At 33.4% G+C, this 27,592-nt stretch overlaps 3 protein-coding genes across 6 annotated transcripts; 1 reads left to right on the top strand and 2 right to left on the bottom strand.

Annotated features, from left to right (window-relative positions):
- Window positions 1–9,603: 9,603 nt before the first annotated feature.
- On the bottom strand, window positions 9,604–17,750 carry LOC130636323 (uncharacterized). Of its 3 annotated transcripts, none has more exons than XM_057446003.1 (4): window positions 17,608–17,750; window positions 11,141–11,431; window positions 10,674–10,775; window positions 9,604–10,196 (listed from the first exon to the last, which is right to left on the bottom strand). In XM_057446003.1, exons 1-4 carry the CDS (start codon window positions 17,693–17,695, stop codon window positions 9,979–9,981), a joined length of 699 nt encoding a protein of 232 aa, XP_057301986.1. In that variant the 5' UTR covers window positions 17,696–17,750; the 3' UTR covers window positions 9,604–9,978. The 3 variants fall into 3 exon arrangements, with proteins under 3 accessions (XP_057301986.1, XP_057301987.1, XP_057301985.1); XM_057446004.1 differs by lacking the exon at window positions 17,608–17,750 and adding an exon at window positions 11,853–11,995; XM_057446002.1 differs by lacking the exons at window positions 9,604–10,196; window positions 10,674–10,775 and adding exons at window positions 11,853–12,154; window positions 12,496–12,864 and having other exon boundaries at window positions 11,290–11,431; window positions 17,608–17,706.
- LOC130636324 (uncharacterized) lies at window positions 14,617–16,445 on the bottom strand. The gene is made up of 4 exons (XM_057446005.1): window positions 15,413–16,445; window positions 15,189–15,327; window positions 14,869–15,101; window positions 14,617–14,768 (listed from the first exon to the last, which is right to left on the bottom strand). The coding sequence occupies exons 1-3, from the start codon at window positions 15,754–15,756 to the stop codon at window positions 14,922–14,924; spliced, it is 663 nt and encodes a 220-aa protein (XP_057301988.1). The 5' UTR covers window positions 15,757–16,445; the 3' UTR covers window positions 14,617–14,768; window positions 14,869–14,921.
- A 2,532-nt stretch (window positions 17,751–20,282) lies between the features above and the next one.
- On the top strand, window positions 20,283–24,582 carry LOC130635457 (uncharacterized). Of its 2 annotated transcripts, XM_057444791.1 has the most exons (5): window positions 20,283–20,386; window positions 20,862–21,212; window positions 21,540–21,585; window positions 21,702–21,764; window positions 24,423–24,582. In XM_057444791.1, the coding sequence occupies exons 1-4, from the start codon at window positions 20,344–20,346 to the stop codon at window positions 21,757–21,759; spliced, it is 498 nt and encodes a 165-aa protein (XP_057300774.1). In that variant the 5' UTR covers window positions 20,283–20,343; the 3' UTR covers window positions 21,760–21,764; window positions 24,423–24,582. The 2 variants fall into 2 exon arrangements, with proteins under 2 accessions (XP_057300774.1, XP_057300773.1); XM_057444790.1 differs by lacking the exon at window positions 21,540–21,585.
- Window positions 24,583–27,592: the final 3,010 nt, after the last annotated feature.

Here is a 27,592-nt window from a genome sequence, read left to right as displayed (position 1 = left end):
TTTAAACATTTAAAAAGAAAACACGGAATACTTAATATTCATGAATGTTTATACTAGCAAAATGTTTGAACTTAAGCCATCGGGGAAAGCTTATCCACTGTTTAATTATGTATATTAATATCCTTTTTTATTTTTGTCTTTTAAAAATTTATATCTGTCTGTCTGTCAGCTTTTCTTAGTGTTTTTTATAGTGATTTTTGATAAAAAAAACGTTACGCAGAACTAAAAAGCGATTTAGCAGTTTGCATTGCTTTATACTGTAGCTTAGAGTGCTACTGTTGTGAACAGAATCGTGCAATGTAGTCATGCTATGAAACAACAACCTTATAGCAACGTTGTTGTTAAGATAACTTGTTATGATATGTATAGAGTTGTTTCTGTTCATTCACTGCGATGGACGGGCATGATGCGAATCTACTCCAACCTCTTTTTAATAAACTGTTTCTGGGTTGTTTTCTTTTTTTAATTTGGTGTATTGGCTGTCTTTTCTCTGTCCCCAATCTGTGAATGTTATATTAATCTCCGGGTGGCCTTCAACAAGACGTGGTGACGGGTTTTTATTGATATTTCGACATTGGTCGGCAGTTGGCTGGAAATATCCAGGTTAAATAAAAAGGACATTGACTTCATTTGCTTACACCATTATCACGACTCATAGAGTACATAATCAAAAGTAGAGAATGTTAACACTTTCGAAAATTGGAAAGAAAAGGTAAAATACATTTTATCATTGGACCACAATTTTGCACCTTCTTTGAACGTATTTCGGTGAAAAAAACGCACCAGAACTAACCCTAACAAGGGATTACCCAGAATGAATCACAACCTACCTTTCTTATCTCGCAGAAAATAAAACAAAGCCTGCCTATCTGATAAAGCCGCTGGTTCTGACATAATGCCTTACCTAAACAACATCCTTTCTCTACATACTCAGAATGCTCCACCGGACCATAGGGACATCCAATGGGAAAAAATGATAATATATAATCAGAACCATTCACAATCATTTTCAACAATGTCATTTTGAGTTTTTGACCATTCATCAACCATATATTCGAAAACATACCTGATGTAATCCCTATTTGCCAGAATTGTGACTACCAACTATAGATTTTCTATTTTAAATGCAAGGATCCATACATGTGGGAGTTATCACCTGTAAGTAACGGTGCGCAGCGATACCAGTATCTTAGTACAACAATCAGTTTGAACAATCCTCGGAATTATTGGATAGCTATCAACGGTATTCTAAAAGCAACTTCCCAACTACATTTCGGTAATTATTTATGTGCACCAACTGAAAGCATATGATATCCCTGCTGTAACTGTCAATTTACAACCTTGACTTTATCATATCCATCCAGCGTTCATATAAACCACTGCTGGTATGCTTTCTAGTTCTCCGTTTTTTTGGGCAAGACCATTTGCTGCATGAAGTGGTGCGTTTAGCAAAACGGCTATTCCTACGCTGGAGACTAAAGATCTTTAGACATTGTGTTTACTAATTCGAAGATTGTTTTTACGTATGTAAACATTATTTTTCTGCATTTACAAACTTTTTACGCATTAACACATTGTTTATGTACACTGCTCGCTCACCGTAATATCCGCATTTTGGCCGTTAGTGCCAAAGGTAATAAATAACAGATCTAACTTAAAATATTTGCCCCTCAAAATAATAATTTCTGGTGCAAGTTTTGGTGCAGCCCAACTGATTCTAATTAACCGGCGGAACGATCCAGGATCAATATCAGGTGATTCATACATACGTTGGAAAACTGTTGGTTTTAATACGTAACAAAAGCTTGTTATTGCAGTGTCCAACACGATTGCCGTTGTTAGTTTCGGTAACGTTATAGTAAACTTTAAGCTAAATGGGAATACTTTCATGTTCCAATTCCGAAGTTTCGCATATTTAAAATTTGTGATATTTTTATTATAAAGCGTGTGTTTTTAGTATTTCTCCCATCCTAGAAAGCTAACCCCTTTACACAACTTCCCTCTGTAGTGTTTCCTTGGGAATATTTTAGGAATGTCCAAAATGCAATTACTTGTGTAAAAAAGAAAATATTGACTTTAATCTTCTTTTGGAATGCTGTTAGACTAATCTGGTGAAAATAAAATTAAAAAAAACAATTGTAGATTGGCTATACTTTCTAAATTTTAAACTTTAGGCATTTCAAAGGAGGCGGATGAAATTTCTTAAAGAAAATTATTAATTCTTACCATAAACTAGCAGTCAGAAGACAATTTCTTGCAAAAGAGTTCTACTATATTTTTAAACCACAGAATTGTCTAGGCCCATTATGGATTTCAGTTTATATTTCTTCCACAAATATACCGCTTAATTTACCGATCTTTCATTATTTTATTTTAAATTCTCGATCAACAAATTGCTGTATGTTTGTGTTATTAACATATGTCGACTAATAAATATCCCGTTGTGGAGAGCTTTTCAAAGATCACTCAGCCTTCTCCAATAACCTAGAAAAATAGTGTAGCCACCTGTTCTATGTCCTTGAGTTTATTATAAGGAGGCATTTCAATGTTTTTATCAGCACCTTGTATTTAGCCATCCCTCACGGCTATGGTCAATGTTGAAAGTCAGTTGGAAATACGTAGTGTCTTTATTTCTCGATATTTTCTAAGCATACGAAAAGTTATCTAAAGATAAATAAATGTGTCAACTAGTATAAAAAATTATATATGCAACTATGCGTAATGGTAAAAATCTCTTGTTGACAATGCGCAAATAAATTAGTATTGTTAAAAAAAATTACATATTATTGTTAGATGATTCGTGTCCAAGGTCTGGAAATTTTTTTAAAAATGAACTGAACTTTATACGTTTCGAACGAAAGCCATAACAATAGTGTCAATAAATGAGTTGGACATTGCTAATAGGTATATCCAAGGATCTACAATTGCAGCACGAACATTGGAATCTCTATAAATGTGCAAACTAAGGTAAGAGTTAATACCAGCAGGTAAGAAACATATCAAATAAACCAAAAGTGTCATTAAAGCAACTTTCGCGGCTTTTTTGTTACGTAAATTGTTTCTATGTTGACTAGTTCGAAGGTAAACATGAATCCTTAGCTGACATATTCCCATGAATATCAGAACGCTAAAGCCGTAAGCCACCGTAGTGGGTTTGTAGCTGTTATCATAAAGGAAGGGTTTATACAATAACGAAAAGAACGCAAAAACAACGTTAACAAACCAACATGCAAGCAATAAACTCCCCAAAGTTTTTTTCTTTTTCTTGCAACATATGTCAGAGGTTTTGTCACGGCTGAATACAATTCTAAAGTTATGGCACCTATTGCTGTCATTGATATGGTACCAAACAGATAGCTTATAAAATTTGCGCCTAAAAGAAATTTGATGACGATAATGCATTGATGTATCCCGTCAATAAAGCCACATATATAGGTAGTGAAACTAAACCAAATAGTAGATCAGATATGGAAAGCATAACATACAAGTCACTGAGCAGTGATTTGCCTTTATTTGTTTTTGTCACTGCCCATATAAAGAGGATATTGATCCCAATAATTAACAACAGGCAAATCAGACTAGCACTTGTTGCAGTTATAAGAGTTATTTGAGCTACCTCAGTGAATACTACGGCACCACCTTCCTCCGATGTTACATTTTCTGTAAAATTTCCTGCCATCATAGCAAAAATTAAAAAAATATATCTACTTTTAGTGCTTTATAATGTTTATTGGCATTAACCCTATTCGGTCCGGGGGGGGGCGGATTCCGCCCCCCCTGACGGTTTTTTTTTAATAACTCCTGATTGCTTTGTTATATGGCTATGATACTTACTGAGTTTCAACATTTATCTATGAGACACCTGCATGCAAATTTGTTAGGTCCCATACCTTTCAGAGGCTTTGATATTGGCCATTACTCGAAACTACCCCTAAAAATCTCCATGAAATCCTGTTAGGATTATCCTTATAATTGAAACTTGCAACACAACTTTGTTTCATTAAGAAGAATCATTTTGAATAATTTGAACAAGTGACTAATCCGATTTCCCGATTTTGTCGGATTTTACCCGAAAATCGGAAAAAAACGGATTTTCGGGCAATTTTTGGCAATTTTTTATCCGATCCATGTAAAAATCGGAAGATATGTTAAATAACTTTTATTTAGCTTTCAAAAACTTCAAACAGAATGTAAAAATTCGCTCTAGAACAAAAGAAATTATATTTTAAGCAGATAGTGGCATTTTTAACAATTTTTAAGCTTTTGATGACGTCACAGAAAATGTGCTGACGCGAGCAAATTTTTTTTGGCGCTATTTTGTTCCTTTTATGACGTACTATAAGTGTGCCAAGTTTGATTCAATTTGAACAACCCTATGAAAAGTTATTAGGGTTAACTGGCCATTTTCACAGTTTCTGTGGCGCTGGAAAAAAAGGAATGATTAATCAAAAATTGTCAGTTTTTAATTTATTATTCATTAGATTACATACTGTGCTTAACCCTATTCGGTCCGGGGGGGGGGGGCGGATTCCGCCCCCCCTGACGGCTTTTTTTAATAACTCCTAATTGCTTTTTTATATAGCTATGATACTTACTTAGTTTCAACATTTATCTATTAGACACCTGCATGCTAAATTTTTAGGTCCCATACCTTTCAGAGGCTTTGATATTGGCCATTACTCGAAACTACCCCTAAAATCTCTATGAAATCCTTATAATGGGGAAAATATAATAACTTCTGTTAGGATTATCCTTAGAACTTGAAACTTGCAACACAACTTTGTTTCATCAAGAAGAATCATTATGAATAATTCTGACACGTGACTAATCCGATTTCCCGATTTTGTCGGATTTCACCCGAAAATCGAAAAAAAACGGATTTTCGGGCAATTTTTGGCAATTTTTTATCCGATGCATGTAAAAACCGGAAGATATGTTAAAAAATTTTTATCAACCTTTCAGAAACTTCAAACAGAATGTAAAAATTCGCTTTAGAACAAAAGTAATTATATTTTAAGCAAATAGTTGCATTTTTAACAATTTTCAAACTTCTGATGACGTCACAGAAAACGTGCTGACGCAAGCAAAAATTTTTTGCCGCCATTTTGTTTCTTTTATGACGTACTATAAGTGTGCCAAGTTTGATTCAATTTGAACAATCCTATGAAAAGTTATTGAGGGGGGGGGGGGGGGCGGAATCCGCCCCCCCCCCCGGTCATAGTATGTTCGAAAAACCCCGGACCGAATAGGGTTAAATTGCTTTTAAATTCAAACAAAATAAATAAGTTATACTATTGTAAACAGAAACTAATAGCCGCGTTAAAGTAATATAAATAATGCGAATAACTTTTACATCCTACTTTCCGTTTTATTGCAAATAAATTTGTAACTAAATTGCAAAACAAAACAAAGAAAAATAAAAAAAAGTCCATGGGATTATAATATAAAAGCAACACGAGACACCATTTCGCAAACGCGATTAGAACACCTGTAAACACACTTTTTTAAAACAACAAGTTCTATTTACCTTCACAAATTATATATGCAGCAAAGTATAATATAAAAAGAAGAGAAAATGCTGGACGCCTAACAATACCCTTGCATGGACTTCTTTTCACAAGCAGCATATGAACACTGTGAATAATTAGTGTTGTTTTCTTGCCGCTTCAATTTATGCGGATAGTAATTGTAACTTAAGCGAGTCCTGGTTCTTTAATTGTACATGTTGAGGACGATGGCTCCTATTGTTTATTTTTTGGATGCTTGACTTTCTTACATCTCTCTACTTTTTCACCATAAAACTAATTTTATATTTATAAGAATCTCCCTAGAAGTATTATTTTTCATTAAAAGTTTTTTAACAAATTTTTAAATTATATTAAACAAGTTATTTAACGAATGTTTTTATATTTTCCAGATTATAAGAATTTCATAAAAAATTAACAAATTTAATTTTAACAAGGTATTTTAGCTGAACACCAGAAGCTAGCTTAGCTATACGTAAAATTTATCCTACTTCTTGAATTTTTCAGCTGCATGTGTTCCTTTGATCAAGTCAGTTGCTGAAAGTTGGCGTCTTAAGTTGGCTTGAAAATTGAGCAATTTGTTTAGCAAGCTGCAAGCCTCAAATCCATCCCATGATCATTTTTTACCTACGACAAACGTTTGAGAGCCTAAAAGACCCTCTAGTAACCTAAACACCGATCCAAAACCGAGGTTACTTGCGAAAAACTTGTAGCACTTACCTTTACTGCTCCAGTTCACACTTCCCTAAAACTGTTGGTTTAAGTTAGGATTGTGCAATAATAAGTTGCCAGCACAATTGGAATGAGGCTAATTTAGCTCTCCTTTCTTAATTCAATTTTTTTCCATAACTTTTTTATTGGCATATAGTTGCAACTTGATATTTTGTTACTTTTTGTAACTGTTCTATTTCCAAGATAATATCTTAAAAAGACATGCCTAAATGTTGCCAATTTCCGGGTTAATCTCTATTTTTTCGGACTTTTTCCCCAAAAAATATTTATCTTCTTTAGGAGAGCAGTTATACAAATAGTTTACAAATCTCAAGTTTAAAAACTCAGTTTCTGCCCTCTTTATCAAATTAACTGACGTCGTTACCAAAATTACTAACATCGGCAATTCTTCGGCCAAGCCGTAACTTAACGTCTAAACAACACATATGGTAAGTTTTACGTCTATTGAAACAAAATTAGAAAATACAGAGGAAAAGGTACACTTAACCTCTTCTCCCAGCATTAAGGACACACCATATATTCCAGGATGGATAGGGTTAGATGAATTATTTGTTTATTCGCACACAGCAAAAGAAGAAACCCTGAAAAATTAAAAACTCTGTTTAACAACTTAAAAAACTTTCTAATCTTTGCTACTTCTATCTGAATTGGCTTCCATAACTCTCATGTGATGTAGTAAAATATAGTAATAAAGACAGAACTAACAACCCTAAACTATATCATTTAGATTTTTTAATATTTTTAGACGATCCTCACTTTTATAAACATTACATAACATAAAAATGTCTGATCCTCAAACAAACATATTACTTTGTAATGTCATATATTTTGCACAAATGCATTTATGAGTTGGTAATAGTTGTTATTTCTGGGTCTTTTCCTCAAAAGAATTTATTTGTACTTGGAGACATATAATACCCACCCTTTCTTTGCTGATCCTGTATTTTTGTGACATGTAGATACATTTAACCCAAACCTTAAAGCTACAACTACGAAACTACACCACGTACATAGCAATTCTTTCAACGGTGTTTGGTTTTGTTTTCTTTTACTGTTGAACCTGAGTGTAAGAAAAGGCAAGATCCACGCCGGGCGAGGACGTCGGAGTTGCTCCGATTAAAGATTACAAAATGACCACCACAATGAACAAGCTAAGAATATCAATTTTATCCAAAATTGGTGCTGTATGCAAGCATTATATAATCGTAGCATAATACAGAAAAAAAAGGAAATTTCTAGTCCGAAAGTTAGGAAGTTGTCCAGTGAATGTTTATTCAAATATTTAGATCCAACGATATAATATTATCCTAAAATGTTTGTAAACTTTTGTTTTAATTCATCATTGTTTTTCAAATATCAGAAGATAGAGTAGTCTGGTATGTAATTTCAAGCCTGGGCATCAGAAACTTAGCATGACGTGGCGAATAACTACAGTTTGAGTGTGGAAAGGCTTAGATGGAATTATTGCAATCATAGTTTTATGTATGATAAATGATAATTCAAAATAATAGGAGTAGCAACACGGTTTTGAAAGCTTCTGTGTTCGAGGTGAGAAAGTAAATCGTCTATCCAGTTATTTTTGTCATGTATAATTTGCGATACATGAATCTTTACTTAGAAGAGCCTGACACAAAGAAATGACAAAAATACCTTACCTAATCTTGTTTAACAGTGAATAATAAAAATTTGAACATGTCATATGATGTCATACATTCTTTTTATAGTGGGTTAAAGTCAATGTTAAGAAGTTGATGGTGAACAAATAAAATTTGTTTAACCTGCAATCATTTCTATTAATTAAGAGTATAACGTCATTTTTACCTTCTTCTTTTTTTATTGACTTAACGACGATTTGTCAAGTCTATATTAGGAACTAATTGCCAGTGACACATTGACAGGTAGGGAAAAACTATCAAAACGCAGAGCCCTAATCAAAAATCCCACCCTACTAAAGATAATAAATCATTCATGTCGGGATATGATTTATTCACAAGAAATGTCAAACGTTACATTTTCGCTTTTAATCTATTCTTTAAGATAGCTATCATATAAATCTTTCAATGTCTGACTCGGAAAAGCAAGAACAAAAAAGTATATTGCATTTTTGAATCACCCTGATTTAGCTTTGTGTTTTTTCTCTAAATCTTATTCACTTTTCTTGTTTTATTTTCATAAATAAACCTGTTTAACATAAATTATGCCTTTTTCCCAGACTAGCTACACTTTTTTAAAGAAAAAGGTTGGAAAGTGTGAGCAAATAAAAACAAAGGAAGAAAAATGGCAAGACTGAGCAAGTAAAAATATAAGAACACTTGAAGCATATTGTTTTCATTAAAATGTGCATATCATAATCAATTGATTATGGACATGTTTTGAAGTACATATAGGTGAATATTTATCATAGCACATCCGTATTTCATTCTCAACAGAGAATGCTTCACTGTTGAGAATGAATACGGATGTGCTATGATAAATATTCACCTATATGTATACACACCATGCGGATAAACTATCTGAGTTAATCACTAACATATTGCCGCACGTAGTAAAGTGGGTTCGTCTGCGGCTCCCAGTTCTGGGGACCGTGGATAGAATCCCGCTCACTGCTTGGCAGTATGTTAGTGATGAACAAAGTAGTTCTTCTTTAATATGTTTTGATGTAGTTTAATACGAGATATCATAGCTGAAACACATTGCAAAGAACTATTGCATCACGAGCGCGTTCTATTAGTCAACATGTACTTTTAAATAAAAAAACAACAATAGCTTTTCTACCAATTTGACAACATCTCTCCGCCATTTTTCCAAATAAAAACACCATTGTTGTTATTCTTTCAGAGCTAAAACAGTCAGTCATCATATTTTACTTTTCCGGATATAATACCTGTGACGGTTGCAGAATTATTAATCCATCAAAGAGGTAAACCGTATCACTTATCTGATTTAAACATAGTACGATATCTCATTTAGCCCATTTACACGTGTTGCACACATGTGTATAATTTTTACACAACTTTCATTTAAGTAACAAACACATTGGTTGATACCCCAATATAGCTAAAACAGTTCTCCAGGATTATTTATTTTACAGAATAAGTCTCTGTAAAGCTTGCAAAATTAATGGTAATCAATGCACGATCAAGTGGTAAATGAATGTAGGCGATGTTGCTTTACTGATATAATGGTTAAGGTGTGCTTACCATTCATTCAGTACACCACGTCACTTTCTCATCTAGGTGCTGCGCTTAGTACAGCTATATGCTTGTCACACATCTAGTACAAAAATAAATTTTGCATTTCCCCTTGCCAATATAAAATATTCATTATGCTATGTATGAAATATGTATCGTAATGTGTATTAATTGTCTTAATATGTAGAGACAGATAAAAATCACATATTTCTAAAATACAAAATTATTAACTAGAAAAGAAACTGATTAGAGATGCATGAACAGAGCAACCTCCAAAATGTCAATCATCATTCCAAAATCAAGCCTTGTGATTGGTTTCATAAGCTACTGAAAAACTATCAGTTATAATAATATAATATTGAACAGATGTAGTTGAACGATAATGTCTAGGTTGGGTCCCTTGTTTACTACGCCATCTGCATACATTTTGAAAACGTCCTTCTAGAATTAATTCTCAGCGCACGACACTGGCATAAAAATTATTCTTACGTAATATTGCTTTTGTCTAGATACTTTCGATCTAATTTACATCACATTTCATACATATTTTCATCTGACTTGTACGCATCTGCTGCGGTATTCTCCTTTTCCCTTTTAGTCAAACCCGTGTATAAATTAGTCACCGTTTTATCCAGATTAAGATCTGTGTAATTTGAGACTGTAGCGCCAACCACTTCATAAACTTCCTCGTTTTCTTTTGTGGAATTCTTTTGGTGATTTACTTTCTCCTTGAAAATTTCTTTTAGACCTAAAAAATCATTTAAAACCATGTGAGATTTTTGTTAATTAAAAAAATGTTTAATTTTCAATAACAGTAGTACAATTGTAGACCCCTCGTACCATGTATTTTTATTATGCAGGCACTTTTGATTTGTTTTGTTATAGTAACTTCAAAATAACCTTTTAATGTGAATGTAAATTTGCGTGGCAGTAATTTTGTAATATAATAGGTATCTTGAGTGTGTTAAATTTACCAATGCAAATATAATAACTTCAAAATACTTTATCTTAAGAACATCTGTGCTCTTCTCCGGACATGAACCAAAAATTAGATTGTTTAATTAAAGTTGGGGCAATAAAGTTTCGTTAAAGTTGAAAATTTTACTTAAATCAACATGTTTTACACTGAAGAATATGTTTTAGGTAGTATGTACGTATGAACTTCTAAGTTATTATATTAATTATAATCAAATAAAAAAAATGAACAAAAAATAAAAACCGATACCTTTGCGTTTCCACAGGTAAAGAAAAACAATGTTGAGAATTTGCACAATGAAGGCTGTAACGATTACTCCAATAATGACATTACTACTGGATTCACAGTCTCCTAAATACAAAACATTATCCTGTTATAATCAATAAACGTAAGTAGATTCGTAGAGTTGCTGTAATAAAAACGCTATTGTTTTTAAAATGCCAGTTTACAGCTTGTAATCCACCAAGGCACAGTTACATATTCAGGCCATTGAGTGTCATTTTTTAACTACAACTAACCCCAACAGGAAAGTAAAATAGAGTAGCGTTAGACCTATGCCCTGTGTTAATGATACTAATTTTCAATGACAGAATATATGCAACCAAGTAATAGTGTTGATATCCCAAAGGACATCCCAAGAATTTTAAGCTTTCTGTTATTCGCAAATCAATCAAGCATAAACAAACAAGATAAATAGATTACGTTAAGGCATCTACCTTTTGCTTTAAGGCTCCTTGAAGTTGATATGTCTTTGGTCGTGTCTATGGAATATACACTTTTTCTTCCCACTCTCCCATTGTAAGCAGCCCACATTTGAACAAATTTCAGATTTGTCAGGCCGCATCTAGTATACTCTGTTTTGGTAGTTAAATGAATTGCATCATTATCATCATACTGAATATGATAATTTAGATGACAACTTCCTGTATTTTCTTCATTCCACGTGCCGTATACACAACTTGAGTTGTAGTAGTAAAACGTTGCGTTAAAGTTGTTAGAAGGAGTGACTGCAATGAACGTATAAATAAAGAATAAAATTATAGTGCCATTACAAGTAACGTGGACCTATTTTTTAAATTCAGTAAGTTCACGTAAAAAGTCTTTTTTATTTATGTAAAAAAAAAGAAATTTAAGAATTTTAAGTGAAAATGTATTAAGGTGGTATAACATCTCTGACACAAGTTTTAGAAAATAAAGAATAAACGTTCCTTCTAATAAGTGCCTACTCCATCCGTGCGCACATTCAACAATGTAGAGCTCGAAGGAAACTGTCCTGCTTTATTTCATTAAGTTAAAGGAACATAACCAGTCGATTTATAGGACTATTTTTTTGTAAATAGTTAGCGTAAGATTTCGTTTGAATTACTTTTAAAACGGTAATACTAATTAAGGCTGCCATTGCGTTACTGTATTATAAAATCAACTTACATACTACATTTAATGACATGCGTTTTCACTAAGTGATTCGCCGTACCCGCTTGCACTGAACAGTAACTTTCTTCCACAATTTGCACGGGTGATATTCCTCCACTCGAAGGAATATCTGTACAGCCTTGTTGAATTATTGATTAACTGTGAGGACGCTGATGGAGAATAAAATCTATTTCTTTGAAATTTCCATCTTACTGTTGGTTTCGGATGACCACAAATTTCCTTCGTGACTAATAATTTTTCAAATTCTTCGACATTGTACATTGATTTTAAGGAATCACCGCAATCATCTGGACCACCTATACATTATATTACAGTTGATATCTGCAATCTACTACACAAACCAAATATTAAGCTAGCAATCTCAACACTATTCGGGGTAAGAAAAGGATGATATTTTTATATACCCTTCTAAATTAGTAATTGTTAACAGTTGAAAATTGGTAATTTCTCCACCATTTCTATTAGAAACATCTTGTAGAAAAAAGGAGCCCCTAAAAGCTCCGTTATCAATAAAATTATTCTATAGCAAGTACTTCTTTCTTTAAACCATCTTGGGTTGACTTATATATTCTATTAAGGTATTATGTATGGATGATGGGCCTAATCACACCCATCTTTTAATATGAAAATTACTAACCTGTAACATTGAGAGTTACAGTGCTTTGTAACCGATAATAGTAGTCCATTACACGTAGTAAGTACTTGTGGGAATCCGTGTACACAACTTTGTTTAACAACACAGTAAACATTGAACCGTTATATGTAGCAGAAATTCTGTTGCCAAACATCTCAATAGAAGCATTTAGTATCTCAACCACGCCAAATCTGTAATATCTAACTATGATTAACGGTTCTACTAAATTTGGTACTGCATACAATAACAGACGAATCTTGTCCATTCTGAGGTACATTCTGAGAGAATTAAATAGTTTCCATTGCAACACGACCGTGCTATTAAGTTTAGCTGTCATAGAATTAGATATTGCTGTGACATTACCAGTGAATCCTAAAAGATTTTAATAAATTGAGAGTCAAGAACTATAAAGTGCTTGCATAAATTAAACAACAAAATACGGTTTTAACGATGGTGGTTAAACGTTTTGTTATCTAAAGATCTCCGTCGTAGGACTTTTTTCCAAAAAAGGCCTTGTATAAATCAACGGGTTCACCCGTCATGTATATTTAAATCCTCATATTAGCTGGCCTATCGCCATATCGTGTATACAGTTGGCTCTCCCTAATTCGAATTCCCATAGGGGGGATTTTTGTTTAATTTATAGAGAGGTTCGAATCATAGAAAGTCTCTGTAATTCGAACTTTCAGCTTCAAAGAGTAAAAATTCGAATTACAGAGAGAAATTACGTTATTTAAAAATCAAAAAAAAAAATTCAAGTTTCATTTAATCTTTTTTTTTCATATAGTCTATTTAAAAAACTGTTGAATATTTGATTGTTTTACATGGGAGAGACGATCTCTTTCGACAATATGAGTTGCATCATCAAGTTCTTTTCTCAGGTGGACAAATTGAATTTGTTAAAGCCCTGTTTACACTCTAAAATTTGAATTAGGGCAGAAATCGTGCTGAAGGGACTGAAAAATTGTTTGGATTATAGAAAGTTTCAAATTAGAGAAATTCGAATTGTAGAAATTTTTTCTTATGGAAAATTGACAGTAACTGAGCACTTGTTCGAATTATAGAAATATTCGACTTATTTAGCACAAATTGTGAACAGAATACGGGTGTTAATATAATACTAGCTGTTGGATGCGGCGACAAAGCGCAGGGTTATGTCACAAGTAACTATGTTACGGGCGTTCAACATTTAGTGGAACGATTTATAAGAACCGTAGACTCCGCCCCACATTTAAATGAAGTCACAGTATCTATGTGACCCGAAGTTGAACGACCGGAGAAGTACTTAATAAGAGCCGTAAACTGTGCCACATGTCTAGGTGGAGCGCTTTAGTACAGACATGCAGTAAGTCATAAATCAAGTGAAGCGCACACAACATAATATGCTTCGCGGCTAATATGCCAAGCACTTGTACACAATGTCGCATATTCGCATAGGAGTGTTACTAATTTCCAATAAAAACGATGAAAAAATTACGATGGCGTCTTTTTATTAATTGCCGTCCTCTGTCAGTGTGACTGCGAAGGGCGCGTCCTGTTACGGAAACTCGAAATGCGGTATATAAAGGACAGGTGACTCCGTGGATTTTTCTACGGGTTAACGACTAGTCTCTTTAATAATAGCTATCCGTATACCGTCTGTCTGTGCGGGAGGCAAAAACGAGTTACAGAAATACGATATATAAAGGACAGGAGATCCCGTGGACATTTCACGGGCAAAGACTGGTTTCTATAATAATAACCGTCGTCTGTCTGTTTGTCTGTCTGTTACGAAAACACGAAATGCAATATATAAAGGACTGGCGATCCCGTGGATATTTCTACGGGTTGACGACTAGTATTAATATATAGAGAACTAGTCCAGTCGTTAAAGTAAAAAAAACACACTGACCTGGAAAAAAATGATATAGAGCTGAAACTTGGCACACTTACTCCTTTTAATATGTAGATTACCAGAAAAAAAAGCCCCATCGATAGCATTTGTAGAAAATGAGATATGCGCCATTTTTAAAAATGGTGGATTTCCAAATTTTCGAGAAAACGAAAGTTGGTCAATTCGAGAACCAGTCAATTTAGAACAAAAAGTATTATCAACCCAACTCTCAAAAATCAATATTTTTAAAGTCATGGACTTTCTTTAATAGTTTTCATCTTAAAAAAGTAAATATTTGTATACAAATTATGTAAAATCAAAATGCATCAAATATATCAAAAATGTTTCTATTCTCTTCTTCATCTTCCAAATCATCTTCGACGTTACTATCACCATCGAATACCTAAAAAAAAGTGATTAATAAGATAAAGGCTGGCTTTTTTGCTGAACTGACTCCTTATAAGAGATTTGCCTTTAAAAATGAAGAATTATAGAGAGCGGACCTCTTTATTTTCACATGTTTCACCGTGACATTTTCCACAAGACTGCATACAGCTCAGACCATGTTTTCTGCATGAACACAATTTGTTGAACAGGGTGACTTCGAAGTAGCCTTGCAGTTGCATTTAATGATTTTTAGGAGGCTATCAGGGGCGACTTGTTTATCTGTCTTTATTGGCATCATTTGAGAATTTTTAATTTTCCAGCCCCATTTGCTTGGATCAATTTGCTTAAGCTATAAGACAATAGATTGTTATAAAAATTGAGAAATTGCTACTTTAACTGACATTGCTTGTACACTTGTGTGGTTTAAAATTTATACCTCTTCTTCCTCTAATATCTTCCAATTCATTATCTGTAGATGAACTCGAAAACCGTGTAGAATAGCAGCACTTTCCGTAGGTGGCATCTTTTCAGGATCAATTTTTCCTTTCCAACACATATCGAGATATTTCCGGTATCTGCAAAAATGCACTTTGAGATTATACTAAATGAAGAGAACCTTTTTGTATTGTGAATAAATGTTATATTATATAAGAAACTCACCTAAGTTTGCATAAATCAGTCAAGTCGTTACCACCATAAATGATTTGAAACGCTTTGATGGCAGCTTCTTCGACATCTCTGTTGTCTGCCCAAACATCACCCATTGTGTCTGAGACAATCTGCAATGTTTTGTTCTTTATGACCAATGACAGCAAGTTATTTTTTCCCTTTCCAAAAGGTGCCGATGTTGTATCACAGCCGGAAAACGAATGTACAAAAAGAATATGCTGTCGGATAGGGTTCCATTTCTGACAGACAACTTTCATGTTCCAGGCTTTATCCAACCTCTCTTGAAAGAAGTAAACATCTCCATGATGTTCTTGCCAATGGTATAGAAGCATCATTGCGACATCGGTATCATCGGCAACTGTTACAACGGCTTTTTTTGTTGTTTGTTTCGGCTTCTTTTAAAAAAAACCAAAATGTTTAGAAAATCACGAGGCTCGTATGTCCAAAGTTTCTTTTTTTTGAATCTTTTCTAATGAGAATTCAATGTTTACGCAGGTCGAAGTGAAGAAAATATTAAGAACACCTCATCCTCGCTTCTGAGATAATTTAAGAAATCTTATAAAAAAAAGACGGATACTTGTCGCCAGGATTGATTTCACTTTCAATCAATTCTTTCATATCATGCAATAATAGAATAATTATATCTACCAGACTGACGTGTATGAAGATTCCATGTTTGAAGCCATTGTTCCATCTATACTTTTCAGTTTTCTATTTACAAAACTATTCTTTTATATTCTATTCTTATCTATCAATTCTTCCGTTTTCTACGTGCACAGTCTTTTACCAACTATCTTAATCACTAAATAAACGAAACATTCGAAACTGGAATTCGATAAATTCTAAACTTGTGATTCGAATGGTCTGGGATATAAATAAAGCAAACTTCTTTTCTGACCTTTTATAAGTAAAATAACTGAAAAAAAACTAAAAATAGATCTAAATATCTAGCATTGATAAATTAGAAAATAACTGTATGCATTGTCGGGTTCTTTCTAATTTTTTTTTTCTTCAGAAAATTACCTAACCCCCCCCCCCCCCCCCCCCCCACAATTAATGATTTTTGTAAGTCGATGTAATAATATTTTTTGTTCCAAATCGAAAGTTCTTTTCAATAGTTTAATTAGTTTTCGAATTTACCAGCTTTCGTTTTCTGAAAAATTTGGAAATCCACCATTTTTAAAAATGGCGCATATCTCATTTTCTACAAATGCTATCGATGGGGCTTTTTTTTCTGGTAATCTACATATTAAAAGGAGTAAGTGTGCCAAGTTTCAGCTCTATATCATTTTTTTCCAGGTCAAAACACTTAACGACTGGACTAAACGTCTTTTTGACGCAACTTTGTTAAAAGTTTTAATTAAAAAATAAAGGATTGTGACACAGCGTCTAAGAAAGCTTAGTTATATTTACCCGAACCCTTTTTCAGCGTTATATTTAATTTGCATAACTTATACTGAATTTTAGACATTATGAATATGCAACAACACAAGCAATTTCTGAAGCTCTTACTAAAAAAATAAGGGATGAATTTTTCAACTTTTTTTAACCAAATGTATAGAAAGAACAAAAATCACTACGCTGTTACTACGGGAAAATACATTACACACATCATGTAGGATCAGTTTATGAACTTTACAACTACTATTTTGATTGTGACAGTAAAAGCAAAACACATGACTCCAAGGTAAAACATTTGTTGATATGGGTGTATTTTAAAAAGTAAAAAAAAAAAAAAAATATGTCAGAGCTATTTCCTTGAATTTGTGTCTAAGTAGACACATTATTGTGAAAAATCAAAAAGAATATTACGAGATAAAGGGTTTTTTTGCTATGAGTGCGCATTCCATTTGTCTCAATACAATATGTAGGTCTGCATTGCATTGCAGTTGTAGTGCAGCTATGTGCAGGATGGTTTACGAGCACGCAAACACATATGCTTAGTTTTTTAATGTGAAACCGAATAATCTTGCTTTCAGACACACAAAATCTAACGACAGTTTTCCCCATTTTTTTTCCTTTTTAGAACTAAAATCAGTCCTGGCCAAACATATTTTACTTTCTCAAAAACATAAGCGTAGTATTTAACACGGGAAAAATAAACAGTCAAATATCAGATTCTGCTTTATTGCTATCGAACACTTATTTAAGTTGATTCTCCATTTAAGAAAAACAACACAACTCACCGGAGACACATTTAAGAGAAGACAATAAAAGCAACGCGAATAAAATTTGACAGAGATATTTCTTCATCGTGTTTCTTCTTGCGTTCATGGCTGCTACATTTGTTTTTGTGTTTTATGAGGTTTTTTAAGTCTCTTATTATAATCATGTGATATTGTTGATTTAATGGGTTTTTTTATCAATGCAAACTGAAACTTTGTGTGGAATGTATCTTTCTACAAACGTAAAAGCATCATAAAGTTTCAATTTAGAAAACGTTTTATGGAAACTAAAACTTATCAAAATATTAGGATATGAGACTTTCTGTTTAAAATCAAGTTTATCAGAACATTGGCTCCAATAAATCTTGTTCCCATGCGTTCTTTTCGCTTATTATTTATTATGTGGTTAGCGTTTGCCTGATCCAATTTTTATCCTAGGCTATTTAAAGGGAAATGGGCATAGATACAAACATGTGACGAGAAGAATCTTTTTTAGCTAATCCAAGTAGTATGGGAAAAGTAATAGGTATCTATTACTTTTCCTACTAATGGTCAGTTTTTGCATTTGTCTCAACTTTTGGCAACGATTGTAGGTAGTAGCACTGGAAACGGCACACTTACAATGCTACCAACGAAAAAATACATAATGGATGATTAAAGTGGTTACAGCATAACATACAAGTTTGCACAGATAAAAGGGTGTTGCCTGGGCATGCAGTCACTGTTATAATAATTTTTAATACAAGATTTCCAAACAGAAGGGATAGCAGCGTAGACGAACAGTGTGATGTGCTTATTGTCATGTTATTTTTCTTCAGAGAATCACAAATATAACAGGGGAGGGTGGGAGGCAACTTTTGTTTCTCTGCGTAAAAAAATGATGTTAACTATTGAATATCTGCGCGCAGCGCTCCCAAGCTTTAACAACAAAGTGAGTCTATTACATTTTAATTGCGTAATTCAACTGAAGACCTTTCAATATTCGTTAACCCGTGGAAAATTACACTGAAATTCGCCTGTCTTTAAAAAGTCGTTAAATATACAACGCATTTCTAATTTGATCTTCCCTTAGCACGACTTTTTTCTTGTGCACAGACATACAGGAGACTGGTGTCACTTTCCATATATATTGTTGTTACTATCATAAAAATATAAATAGTTGTTTTTTTTGTAATTCGATCTTTGTTGTTTTGGTACAACTTTTGTTAACAAATTTCCTTTCTTTCTCACCAGTGTAACGTAAGAACGCTAAAAGTACAAAAAAAATTTAAAGATGCTGCCAGAAACTTTCGATGTATTAATACGACTTTGTGTTGTTATTTTGTTATTTTGTAAAAACATTTTTGGACGGGTTAAGAAATAGACATTATATTTACTTTAAACTATGGTCAGCTTATATGTCACATCATTCTAAATACATTCACTCGCTCCGCACGACCTATGGAAGAAGTTAATGATTTTCTTCTTGTTGTGCAAACAGACAAACGAATTTTTTTGTCAACAAAAATGCAATGGATACTCTGTAGGTGGTAATAATAAAGAAGGAAAACATTTTCAACAAAGGAAAGTCCCACCCTCTGACCACGTGTACATGTAGGCGGGATGAAACTTGTCGCAGGATGGAATTCGTCCCGGTATAAAACGAAAAGTGTTTACACGTGAGCCTCATTCCAGGATGAAATCAGCACATTTTCATTCCGGGATGGGTGATCTCGTCCCGGCATAAAACATTAATTTTGTTAACTTTGCGTATGATAATTCAAAGTGACTATTTTTTAGTTTGTGAGTACAAAAGTCAAACGAGAAACGCAGAACGATGGCACCTGACACAAAAAAAAAATTAGAACCATAAATAATTATCGAGTAATGTTCGAACAAACTGATATAGGTTTAAGATGAAATGCGCTTTAACTGTTCATTAAAATAAAATAAAAAACTTGAAGAATATATATACTTTTTTTAAATATATATATATATTTTTTAATTCAAGTGTTTTCTTTGCTTTGTCTTTCATCACAAAGAGAAAGAACGAAATGTTTTTATAGCTCTTATATTTAAAATTATGTTCATCCCTGTCTTTAGGGCAGGAATTAATTCATCCCGTGATGAAATTCTCTTTTAGTAGAGCATAGGGGGTGGGACTCGTCCTGGGACGAAAATCCCGGAATGAGATTTTACGTGTACACAGACCCTATGTTTATCTATTTTTGTTGTTAGTTTACTTATTGTATCTTTACATTTGCTCACTTGTCTTGTGTTAATTGTTAGTCTATCACCAAGGATGTAGCTGTTTTTGCTTGAATAAAGTTGATGAAAACATCCTAAGAGGTTTCTCTCACAAAGCTCCTTTATTTCTTGCAGGGCATGCTTTGGTGGTCATGCAGCCTAAAATTCTTGTATAAAATTTTTTTAAATTATTTAGACTAAAAAAGAGTGAGGTGATAACCTTTCTAATTTTCCAAGCATTTCCAAGTACATTTCAACAACAACATTAGATCTTGTTTCTGATTTGCTAATTTTCTAGTCTTAGCAGGAAAATAAGTGTAACATGCCTATGCTGTCAAGAAATAACTCCTAAAAATAAGGCGTCAATGATGTAAGATTGTAATTGGATGCTTTGCTGAAGCATATCGTTGTTATGTCGTACTATCACAATGGAAACTAAGAATATTCGGCGGATTAAGTGTTAAATATATAAAAATGTAAAATAACCGTGTTGTACGGTACATATTCCACTTTTAGACCGCATAATCAATAATGATGTTGCAACTGGTTTTAACTCTTTGCGCTTTTGGACTAGGTAATTTATTCTATTACTTTCTTTCATGTTAATTGGTATTGATACTTATTCAACATTTTCTATTACGTAACCTTTCTGTAAAAGAAAAAAAAAAAGAAAAAAATCCAACAAGGAAGTCACTTGGTCGAGAGCACCTTCAACTTTGCAATTACCTTAAGCTCAATTTCTAAACTCATTATGTGGCCGAAGGGAACCATTTTCTCCATTCTACTTACTTAATATTCAGAAATTTTAGATAGTGTAACTTGAATAATTCAAAAATTGTTCACTTTCAGAAATTATCTATTTTATTTTAATTCGATAGGCTTCTTATTTTATGGAGTAGACATGGCAATAAATTCTAACAGCTAATAGCTAAGTGTTCCCATATGGTGAATACGTAAGAATGCGTGATGGTAATAATGGTATTAAAATATCCACGAAGTATAATATATATCGTACGAGATTTGCTTATTTATTAACCTTTTTTTAACAGTGTCCACTGGTGACGTAACTGCAACTACCTCTGACGTGATAGCTTTTTTCAACACTACCCTACAGCTTCAATGGAAAATACGTTTTAATGCGGGCCAGTACTTAGTTGGCTTAGACATTTACGTTCTACCAGACGAAAGAAATGCGATATTAAGCGCAGTGTCACCAGTGTTACAACCAGCAGGCAGAGCCCTGTTTGGTGACAGAATTTCTTCAACATTTAAATCTTCTGATTATGTTTTGACATTAAGAAATGTCAAGTACAATGAAACATTATCTTTCAAGTTGCAAGCGATTTTCTACAATCCACTTGAGACGAGAGACGCAATCATTTCAATTAAAATGGTTCTAGGTACGCAAATAATCCTTACATTTATACAAGAAAATCGCTCATATTCTGTCTGCCTAGATACAAATGAGATCTTGATGTGTACAAAAATTGTTAATTTTACACCTCCCTCTGTATCCATTTTGTGGTAAATAAACACAAGGCTTTTAAAATTTAAGATGCCCTAAAATAAAGTTTCTCACATTAAACTTATACAAAAGCGGATGATAGGTAAACTTTTTAATCGAATTTTTGGAAAGAAGAAGTTCTCTAAAAAGGTGAAAAGTTATGGTTTTAAGAAGCCCCCATCGCTAGTTCCAGTAAATGATCAAACTTCCCTTATATGTGTAGGTGCCCCCCAAAATGAAATGCCGTTTAATTACCGCAAAATTCAGAAGTAGGTGTATATTTTGTCAATGAGCTTTAAATATTATGTTTTGATGTAATTAAGAAATATTTTAGCGAAATAACTTACTTGTTAATAAATGATTTTATATTTCTGTTTATTGACAGCTCCTACAATAACAGCACCAACAGGAATACCGAAACCGACAAAAAAAGAGAAATTTGACATTGGCAAGCTTCTTTTTTGATCTAATTTTTTTGACTTTATTATTCTCTGTTTTTACTCAACCTTTTTATTCAGTAGCAACAATTGGAGCTTGCTTTTCCACATAGATGGATTTATATTGATATGTATTTGCAATTTTTGGCTGTTCTAGTTATGCAAGCAGCATTTAATCATGCCCTAGCAATACACCTTGTATTGGTATTCACATGGTTTTATCATAGACGCAAACGATATATGCAAACAAAAGCTCTATAAGTTTTTTTGCAAATAACGATGACGTAGTTATTGGAAAAGCACTCGGATCAAGATGAAAACATTGAAAGCTTACTACTGCAAAAGTCTAGGAAATTTATTTACCCAACGACTTATGACAACATTGCAGGGTAAACTCAAAAAGCAGTTAAACCATCATTGTTTTACGCTGTATCTTAGAGTGCTATTGTCATGAGCAGAATCATGCGCATGGTATCATCCTATGAAGACTCAGAAAGGAATCTGGAATGTTTTGAAGCATACATCCTAATAGCAATAAGCAATAAAAGTGGTGAATGACCTGTAGGCATTGGTGAAGTGCTAAGGAAAGACAATCATAATTCACTGCAAAAACGACTAAACGAAGGGTGATAGTCTTTAACTTAGACAACAAAATATTGACAAAAACCAGCATGAACAGATCATTGAGGAGTTATAACCATTTTATCATTTGCCTTTATCAAATCGCTGTTAACTAGATGGTGGTGAAATGTTATCAAAAGAGTGCACGACTCAAGGTGATCCTATAGCAGCGGCTGTACATGGAATTTACTTGACGCCGCTTCTGTTCTATATAATATCAGTACCTGTTCTTTCAAAAATTTTAAACATGCGGCTTTTGCTGATGCCTTAGTAGAGACACGTAAAGCTGGAGGGAGAATTTTCATGTCGCAATGTCCCAATAAAATCAAATTGTGAAAAAGTAGAATCTATAAGGGACTAAAAAGAAGTTTGAAAGTCGACAGACGGACGAATACATATTGGACCTTAAAAGTACAAAGTGACACAGATAATTTGGTTGATAGAGGGGTCCAAGAATTATAAAGTCTAACTAACATTGCTAAGACGTTTACGGCTGATTACCAACACAATCATATTGGGACGCCTAAAGACAAATATAGGCCTAATGAAGTTAGTTGAGTTAGTCGAAAAATATAAAATTTACAAACGAAACGGATTAAAAGCCGGGTTGAACTTCTACTAAATAATCCCAAGGAGAAAAAAAAATGTTTGCAAGATCAAATTACGACAGATCATCGTAAAACCAAGATAATTCAATGAACTTAGGGCAAAGATGAATCAGCAAAAGGAAATAAAATCTTTCGTCAATCTGGTTTTCAACGTTACCCCTTAAAGAATACAGATATGCACTTAACAAGCAAGATCTCGTTGATTTGAGTTACTTTCGGTATAACTGGGAACTTCTACATATTCCTATAAAATAACTTAAACAATGTCATCACAATTTTCTTGGGGAAAAGACAACTTTTTTTCCACAATCCAAGGGCCAACAATCACAACACCCATTCTCTGTCTCAGTTGTTCATACAATTCTAATGCCTTCTTTATCTGCACTGCACTTTCCATTTCCTCCATTGCTTCTATAAGTGTTTTTTTAAGAAGGTCTATTTGCAACATCGGTCAAATGTTTTGACCATTTTCACATTCTGTTGGAAAGTTAAACAAAACTGAAAAGGAAGGGATCGCAAGTAGCAGCATTAAAATTTAGGGGCAAAAATTACTAGATTTGATTTTAGCAAATTTATTACTTTCTTTAAACTTTCTTCGTATTTAACATCATCAATACATATATCGGAAAGTGAATTTCAGAGAATGACTAATTTTTTCATATATACTTGGTTTATGAAAATTATTTTTCCAGTGGTTGAAATATCGTTTTTCGCTTGTCAAAAATTTTGGTAGTGTTTCTAAAATATTTCTCTGTTGTTTTCGTCACATCATACTATATATATTGTCATCGTGCAATGAAAGAAATTATTACCATGTGGGAAAAAATGTTAATAAAAAACACAAATTTGTGGAAAATTTATAGTTCAATGTTACAGAAATAGTGCCTGTAGGTACATAAGTGTATTTACTTGTTATATTTTAGCAACACGCTTGATTAAATCCAGTGCAGAAAGCATGCTGTTTAGGGTAAATTGTGACGACAAACTGCTCTATAACGTGCCTCTTTAGCCTATGGGTAAAGCCACGCGTGCTCCATGCTTCCTTTTTTTCACAAAAAAAGGTAATACTTTAGGACAAACACCCCAGTGTTCGCATAAGTCGTGTCAGTGCTGAACAATTCTTGGTGATTTTTATCTCACGCGCATTCCTCCGCCAATCATTTTGCCCAGCAGCTTGTCGCGAAAATTGTAATTATTGCAACACCGATAAACGCTTATAGCCCTCATAACGCTCATAGCGTTAACATTAAGTTTCAGGGTCCAATGTTTTGATCCTTACTACACTACTTGCATTTGGCAAAAACATTGGCGTGAAGAAGTACTAATAGTGTATTTTTCATCTCCTGATATGTTTCAATAAAAGAAAATGTAGCTAGTATTTGTTTTCATAAACCATATTTCATGTTAAGCAACATTTTCACTTTCTGTCTTATTTTTTAGGTACATTTCTCGTCAAGAATGTCCTGGAACCTATACGCAGATTTGCTGCCAAGATGCTCCGCTGCAACAATTCTTTTTATATAAATGAATACCTTTGTATAGAATAAGTAATATATATGGCAGTTTGCATTCGGAAATTTGAGTTTTAACATTATCAAAATGCAGTTGTACTTGCACGGAACTTTTCATATTGATGAAGTGAAAACTTTGCATACAACTTAGTTATCTATAAGTGTACCATAGCTGTAACTCTATCCAAGTGGGCACGTTAAAGCAACGTTAAAAAGATAACACATGCAAAGTCGACAGGCTGCAATGTTCCAAGATCGTCGGAACCATGCCTTTTATTTGACATTGTATCAATATTGATGTCACGTCTCCTTAACTGATAGCTATTTTCCTCATGGCAACCATAATGGTAGCAATGAATGTAAACAAATAACATTGCTAAAGAATCGTTAAAACATAACTTGCTATATTCTTACTTGCAGTAAATCCGAAAATTTGAAACTCCGCTAGAAAAACAGCCATTTTAACTCTTCTTAACAACGACGTCCATCCAATTCACGTTTTTTAATCAACTGGTCACAAAAACATCGAAATTTTAAGGCCCTATTGTACGGCTTTAAGTAAATAACAACAACACCTTCGAACAACCGTGATAAAATTTTCATCACACATAAATAACGTTTTTGATATAAGCATTCATCAGCACAATGAGCAATAGCCAAGTTGACGTCGAATTTTTGTGATAGACACTTCTTATAACTTCTTTAAAAAGAAAAAAAACTTTTAAAAGATTTTGTAGATAGATATTCGGTTGTTTTGTTTTCTCTTTGTGCGTATAGGTATTTACAAAATTGGTATAAACTTCAAATCAAGCGTTTCCTTTCCTTATCAAAGCCTGGTCTTTACAACCTTGTCACAAGAAAATCTTTAGAAAATAATCCTGGTTTCTATAAGCCCAAACAAAATAGCTATTAATTAGTAAATACAATAAAAACTTGTTTCTCTTTTCTTCCGAAAATATTTCGCTCGGTCAGAGTACAGGCTTGGTCTATACTTCTGACCACGGGTATTATTTCTCGGTGTAGAGAGAAAACAGCTTATATTATATTTATAGTGTATTAGAATAACCTAAATTTTAAACGACTTTTCAAAGTTGCCCCGACATAAATACAACATCACATCTTTACCGATTTTGGAAATTCCAATGTTGTTACCTCAACGTCTTTTCAACCGCCGTGATATCAACGTTGATACAACGCCACGTAAAAGACGTTGTTTTGGCAACGTAAAACACAATGTCATTTTAACCCTCTCGCTTTTTTGCGTCGATTAACCGACGTTTATTCCAGTTCACACAACTTTGGATAAGTCACGTTGGTGCTAAAGTAACAAAGAGTACTCGGTGCTATTGTTAAAGATTGTAAGAGGAATAAACAATTATATTCTTTACCCACTGAACTGTTTTATTGTGCTATCAACAACAACACACCTTTTCACGCTAATAGAGAAAAAACATGCAGTGTTTATACTAACATTTTAAACAAGATTATGTTTTGAATTTATTATCGATTTTCTATATTTCGTCAACGTAATGTTCTTTTCACATGTAATTACTTATTCCACTATAGTTTTAACATTTCAAAATATTACCAATGATTTTTTAGCGAGCGTTTGGTCGAAATATCAATTTTCTGAGAGCATCACACCAAAAGTGCTGACGTAGCTAAGTAAAAAAAAAATTGTGCGACCTATTTTGTCCCATAGCTACTATTACTGTACTGAATTTGATAGTAAAAGGACAGTTGGTTGCTTTTTTAAGCAATTTTTACACTAACCTTGTTTGATAACAAAACACTTATTTTAAAGCAAACATCTTACATGTGCATGAGAACAGAAGAATCTGTTGCTATAGCTAAAACTGTGATTTTAATTTTTTTCTTTGCTGGCATCCTCTCAGAAAACTAAAACAAACAACAAAAGAGTTGCTCGTTGAATTCGTTTATTACGTAAAGTGTTTCTGCCAATTAACTCAGTTACTATGGTAACCTAATTAGGACTGAAATTCAAGCACACCTATTAACAATAAAATGAACATAAAGTTATTTTTACTTAATACTAGAATAACAAACAAAAGATATTACATTACACATATAATATAGTGCAGTGACAAAAAGTAAAAAAAATGTCGCTGATAAGTAACCTGATCACATGCTGAGTATCTAACGGTTTCTATAGTAACCTGCATATTTTACTAAAGAAGTATCCAAGCGAAAATTTGCAACGTAAGCCTAAAAGCACGACTTGTATCAAATTGCACAGGTTCGGATATGTTGAATTCAACATTATATAACACTAGTCCTTAGCCCGTGGAAAATCCACCGGTTCGCCCGTCCTTTTTATACCGCATTGCGTGCTTCTCGCTATTGCGCAGCTAAGCTACCATTTTGCGTGACAGACAAGGCGCACGCTCATTTAACATAGCCCGCGGCAGCGAACTTCAGAAACGCGCATGCGCGAAAATTGGAAAACATAAATCGTAAAAATCCTAGGCGGCGATGACGTCATCACATTCAAAGTAATGCACTAACAGCCCAAATAAAGTCTATCCACCTACATATTAGACCCAAAATGTGTTTTATTATGGTATGTGAGGCCACCGTCTCGTAGAAACAACAAAAATTGCAGCCATAGCCATTGTCGTGGTTACGGAAATAACGAAACTATAACCGACGAGAAATCAGTGAATTTCCCCATTTTCCACGTTAAAATTACAAAAAATAAAAGTTTTTCTAGTAACATGATATATATTCCTATAAAGGCACATCATTTAAGTTTTTAATTGTGAAAATTTCATTCTACTTACATATTTTTTCAGCTAAATATTAGGAGAAACGTAGAGCTCGTATTTTGTCTAAACGCAGTTACAGCCGCTAGCCAAACGTTCCATAAAAACATGGCTGCTAAACACAATGTTGAATTGGACAAACTATGTCGAATATGTGGATTTCTTCTCCCGAAAAATAAGAACAATACGTTTAAGGTTTCAAACCCTAAGGTCAGTAGAAGAATGCAGGAACATTTGTTCATAAACATTGAAAATGACACTGAGGCGCTCCACCCAACCAAAATCTGCATGAAGTGCTACTCTAGACTTGGACAAT

The sequence above is a fragment of the Hydractinia symbiolongicarpus genome, chromosome 3 (assembly GCF_029227915.1).
Source record: "Hydractinia symbiolongicarpus strain clone_291-10 chromosome 3, HSymV2.1, whole genome shotgun sequence".
In the NCBI taxonomy this organism is placed as follows: domain Eukaryota; kingdom Metazoa; phylum Cnidaria; class Hydrozoa; order Anthoathecata; family Hydractiniidae; genus Hydractinia; species Hydractinia symbiolongicarpus.
Note: the sequence above shows the minus strand (reverse complement) of the source record. Positions and strands in the feature narration are given on the sequence as shown.